General features: G+C 41.1%; 1 protein-coding gene across 2 annotated transcripts in view; it reads right to left on the reverse strand.

The window, feature by feature from the left end:
• The window catches only part of DAPK1 (death associated protein kinase 1), a 225,402-nt gene extending 219,655 nt beyond the window's left edge, over window positions 1–5,747 (reverse strand). The window contains exon 1 of one of the 2 annotated variants that reach the window (XM_019517361.1): window positions 5,453–5,747. In XM_019517361.1, the coding sequence (XP_019372906.1) occupies window positions 5,453–5,514 (62 nt within the window). In that variant the 5' untranslated portion in view covers window positions 5,515–5,747. The remainder of the gene's footprint in view (window positions 1–5,452) is intronic. The other variant, XM_019517360.1, reaches the window with a different exon arrangement.
• Window positions 5,748–5,822: the final 75 nt, after the last annotated feature.

Here is a 5,822-nt window from a genome sequence, read left to right on the forward strand (position 1 = left end):
CCCATGCCTACATCCCCTGATACCCGCCCCTTCTTTGCAGTGCCTGCACATCAACCTGAGGACCTGTCCCCCCACACCACCTATCTTCCCACCTGCCTACCCCCCAGCTCTGGCCAGGGAGCTTGTGACCCCAACTTGGCCACAGAAGAAAACCTCATTTTGGATTCAAGTAAATACAGTAGTTGCCTTTGTATAGTTACAAAAACAAAAACTGACAGTATATCTTACATGCTGGCTTATTTTTTACCAGATGCTTATTGGGCATGTTACATTTACTGTTATTTGTACTGATTTAAAATAATTATTTTACTAAAAATCCTGGACTGGGAAGCCCCCATGCATAGAATACAAGTTTGGGTTTTTTAAAATAAGGATATACATTTGTCAAAAATTGAAATTTCAGTTACTTGACCTCTTTTTCCAAGGCACTGAAGAGCCAAACAATTATTCAAGTCCACATTGTGAAAAAAAGACTTTCTAATAAGTTTTTTGGGGAAATGCTCAAAAAAGCAAAACAATCTAAAGGATGAAGACATTTATAAAACTCTGCAATAATTCAGATTCAGTTCATATAAACAGACATGCATCTACACTGTAGTTCTGCATCTGTGACTAGCCACTATAATTACTAAAGCAATACTGCTGGTACTGTAAGAACATCCGAAGACCAAATGATTTTGGGAAAGAAAACAGCATTTTGATGAGTCTTGTCCTCAAGTCAGTAATATTAAAGTTTTTACCAGCAATGTTACTAACTACACTAATAACCACATGCAATAATCTGGTCTTGTACACAAGCAAAAAGCCTTCAAACTAAATCAAACTGCTGTAAAAGCACTGGAGGTATTTAAAATGTGACTCTAGGCAGAACTATTCCAAAGAGAAAATCTACAGTAAAAGTTGCTGCAATTTCATACTAATCTCCACCCCAATAGGAACTGAATCTGCATTGGCCTTACGAAACTTCATGGTTAGGTGACTGTTGCTAATGCAAATGTTGTGCGCAAACACTGCACTAATATATCTTACTTTACACTTTCAAGACAGACCAAAACTTCATGCAATATAACACTTGCAGTGATTAAGACCATAATTTAATTGATATTTTCTGATAAAGAAAATGTTTGATTTGGATATCTCCCAGTATTGTTTTTGTACACACCCACACACACATTCAGCACAGAAAACATGTAGACATAAAGGTGTCAAAACAAATCATGTACAGCTGAAACAATTAAACATGCTCCTAAAACTATCCAGTATCCTCTATTCTTGGGTTTTCCATAGGATAGAAGAAAATAAAGAAATGCACCAGTAAGATAATGAAGACTGCTGTGCTGCAAGTGCACTGTGGTTGGTTGCAAATAAACTAATCAGTTTGTATTTTTTTAATCCAAGACAGGATGCTATTCCTTATGTTTGCTTAAAATTTATAGCTGCTTTATGACATGGCAAGTTAGTTTATATTGCAACTAGTATAGGAGGCTTAACATCTGACCCAAGTAATTTTTTTTAAATGGCCCATCTCATGAAAATAGCACAGCTTTAATTTTTTTTGTTGCTGTGCTATTGTCAGAAAATTTCTAAAAGGTAAGAACAAAAGTATTTCACAAGCAAAACCAGAATGCTGGTAAAGGCCTTAATTTCAGATTGAATCAATATGCCTGCAGGCATCTTCAGAGTCCTCTCAAAAGGTAGTTTAGAGGTACTTTATGATCCATATAACTAAATACACCAGCCTGCACCTGAGCTATTAAGAGCAGTGCTCTTGTTCATTCACTCTGTTTGCTACACAGATTGCCTCTTAGTAAGCAATAAGGGAAAACCAGGCTGGGGTTTGCTATGCTAAAGCCTCCAGCATTGCCAAACTGAAGTATTAAATTATGAAGCAAACCTCCAAAACATCATGCAATTGAGTTAAAATAGGCAAGGGGTGTTTTGCCTTTTGTTTTTTGAGCGTTTGGGGTTCACATTTGCATCTGCTTTTATCTGTAACCATGAGGACTGACAGCCTATTGAAAAACAAGCTAAAGCAGAAATTTGCATCTAACTCCAGGAACCTGTACTTAAAAAGCACACGCCAGCTATCTCAAGACTCACAATAAGAGCACTGAGCAGTGGTACAGATCTGGATCTCTGCAGTGTGACAGTGAGGACAAGGTTTGGGACAGTTAGTTCTTCCTTTTTTTTCAATTGATGTTCTAAACATATTTTATTGTTTAAACAAAATCCTAACAAAACACTGCAGTTTGCCTTGTCTACAAGGATGTTTTTATACAAACAAATACAGCTGATGGTGTGGCATGTAGCACCTACCACCTGCATGACCTCTCCTCAGCCAGCCTTGTTTACTGCATGTATTTAACTCTTTAGTTAAGCATTTATAAAGATTCCATTTATTTAACTCAGAAGTGTCAAACTGAATATTATGGAATCATTTACAAGTAGAAAATTAGTGGTTACACAAAACTAAAAAAGTAGTGATTTAAAATAGACAACAATGTCATATTAGTAACATTTTAAATAAATCCTATTACATATTAATAACATTCATTCATTTCAACTATTTAAAGAATTCAATTTGCTTTTATATTACATATTTATGTTCTGAATTTCTCTTTCCTTGAGCTCTGCAAGTTGAGTCAGTGTCATTTATAGTTTCACAAACTGCAATGTTTGGTTTTCAAGTTTTGCAAGGAATTTAAGACTACTGTTTCCCTTGGAAATAAAAAAAAAAGTGTTAGAAACTTTAAAAAATATTTAGCACAAAAAATTATATTTGAGACCTAGTTTTGTGGGCAGTTTCCTTTTAAAAGAAGGAATAAAGACAAGTTTCCTTTAAAGGTATGTTTATGTGGACAACAAACAATTCTTTACCTGGCAAGTCAGATCTTGTTTGGTCCCTGAAAAGCCTATACAACCAGAACAACAGAATACAGCCTCAAAGATTTTACAGAGGTGGTTAACTTTTACCATGACTAGGGAAGGTCCAGTGTGCTTGCACTGAAATAAAGATTAAAATAGTTATGATGTAGATACTGAATTAATACATGATCTTATTTTTTATTAGTCCTGAAGTTTAAATCTCAGATCCAGAATACTTCATGTGTGTTCTTGCCAAAAACTACAGGAATCAAGTCAAATGACTTCATTCAGGCAGGCCAAACAAAATATCAACACCATACACACCTAACATTTTGTCTCAAGTTAGAGAATGCTCTTGGTTTTTTAAACAAAAACAAAAAGGGCCAATTTATGACATCATTTGGTTTAGTTACCAATATATAATACACACTTCTAAATCTACAGAAAACCTGCCACAGAGAATTTAATACAGAGCCAAGTCAAGGGACATGTCCAGATAAGCATGGGCCCACAGTGTGTGGCACCATATATCTGTCTGCAGTGCCACACATGCAGCTGTTTCCTGTGCTGCTAATCTGCAGCAGGGGGTGGGGGTTTGACACTGGGAGATCCCCACCTCAAAAAAACTCCACTTCTTAAAAAAGCAGGGTGGCAGCATGCACTGCCGGAAACTAGAGCCTGGCCAGCCAGAACCACGCTCCAGCTGCCGGCCAGGCTCTGTGCTGCTGGATTGCCACGGCTACAGCCCCCAGAGGCCCTCAGGACCCCATGCAAGTCTGCTGGAGCTAGCCCAGGCGCTGGCCCCAGCCTCCCCAACCCCAACAGGGGCAACATGCCAGAGCACATGTGCATGGGCCTTTCCCAGGGATCAACAGCAGTGGCACAGTCTTATCTGGTAACAGATGCTATGGATAAAGGTACAGGAAGTCTGCACAAGGCAGATATGTGACCATCAGTTCCAGACAGAGATGAGGATAAGACCTAACACTTACATACTGATTTAAGCCCTGACACATGAGGTGTAGTAGTTTTCTAAAATATGTTAGCAATACCTTTTATAACTCTAAATATCTTGCATTCCTATGCTTATGCAGACAGAAGATATTTTCTCCCATGTACATCCCTTTATAAGTTTACCTTTAAAATGTCAAAAAAAAAAGGAGCAGTCATGTAAAAGTACTTAATCCTAATCACTAGCATATTAGGAGAAATTCTGTGTTTTAAAACAACCTTGTCTTATCCAAGACATACCAATGCCTTTAAAAACAGAACAAACACAGAAGCTCCTTTTAACACATACTACACATCATTTAACATTAAGTAATGAGATGCTTACAGTCCAAAGAACCACTAGGAAATGGTTTGGGATTTTCATTGCAAAGGTATGACAAGTAGAAGAATGTTTAGTAGTAATCAGGTGACAATTTTTATGCTGACAAGTGTAAAAGCCACAGCACTTAACCACAATAAATCTTTTGATCTGACTTTTGACTTGGAGGAAACCATTGAACAAAGATACCTTGCAAGTAATCTACCTTCATTAAACTGAAAGCAGGAAAAAAAAAAAAAAAAGACGTTCTCCCACCTCTTCAATGACACTATTGAAATCAAAATGGTACACTACTAATAAGAAGCCTTACAGCAATTTCTTACAATGCAAAAAGGATCTGTGTCATACGACAAACCACACTGTCAAAGTTACTGGCTTGACCTAAATGAAAGCACAACTGAAATTCTTTAAATCCCTATTTAAAATCTGAAAGACGCAGCTGCATACATGTACTATACACAGGAGATCAGAAGGCATTACTTAGGTTTTTTGAGGATTCTTATTTGCTTGTTTTAAAAACAGCAAAAAAAAACAAAACAAACCCAACACTTAAAAGTGTTTAGGATCAGATTCTTTCTAGCCCACGCTACAGGAGGAATGAAATCTGCACGCACTCTTTAGGCCAGCAATGCCTAGAGATACTTTCAAGGGTGCTGTGCCACACAACATTAGCACCCTTAGGTGCGCAAACTGGATTCACGAGATAAACCCAGAGGTTTCAAATGAGAAACGGTGAAAACATCCCGCCCTGCTGAGAGCCAAGTCCAGCACAACAGACTTCCTCTATTGTTTCCTGCGCTCGGAAAAAAGGAGTGAAAACTAAGAGCTGGCATTTTCCAAGGGGAGCGTGGGGGGGGGTGTCTCTGGTCTAAAATGATTAAGCAACCCACGGCTCTAGACCTAACTCAATATCATTTGCTCCAGTCTCCTGTAAGGTGACACTGGGACTGAAGAGCCCGCTATCCTGCATGGCACCACTTTGTGCCCCTGCCCTTCACCCCTCCAGCTCCCACCTGCCTGGCACATGGGGAGGACGCAGTGAATGCCTCAAGCTGTTGCTGCAGATGACTGAAGAAGGGTGTTTATGCCCCAAAAGCTCAATTTGTCCAATTATTTGAACTGCTCTCATAAAAGACGCTGCATTTACCCAAAGAACCATGCCTGCCTGTGCCCTTAGACAAGCCCTGGCTCTCTTGTTGCCCGGTGACAGGTGCCTGCTGGCAAACACAGGGTGGTGGATGCGGACGCTGCCCCTACCTGCCCAGCTCCTCGCCCGTCTCGTAGTGCTCCTCCAGGTTCTCCTGCCTGAAGACGGTCATGATCGCCGGCGCCCTCAGGCGCTGCCCGCCCGTGCTAGCCGCCGCGCCTGGCACCTCATGCCTGCGCTGGGGGCGTCCTGGAAAGAGACGCGTGAAAAGAAGTCAGGGGGGCGGGGAGAGCCGGGGCAGCCCCGGGAAACAAAGCTGGGGCGGGCAGGAGGGGCTGAGTGATCCCGGCCTGCGGGCGGCTGCAGGAGCCAGGGCCGAGCCTCCCGCTCCCGCACACGCAGCCACCGCCGCCAGCAAGGCACGCACCGCAACCCAACCCCACCCCTGCTCGGGCAGCGACATGTCCCCCCGCCCCGCCC

This window comes from Gavialis gangeticus, unplaced genomic scaffold (assembly GCF_001723915.1).
Source record: "Gavialis gangeticus isolate Ggan-Ray unplaced genomic scaffold, GavGan_comp1, whole genome shotgun sequence".
NCBI lineage: Eukaryota > Metazoa > Chordata > Crocodylia > Gavialidae > Gavialis > Gavialis gangeticus.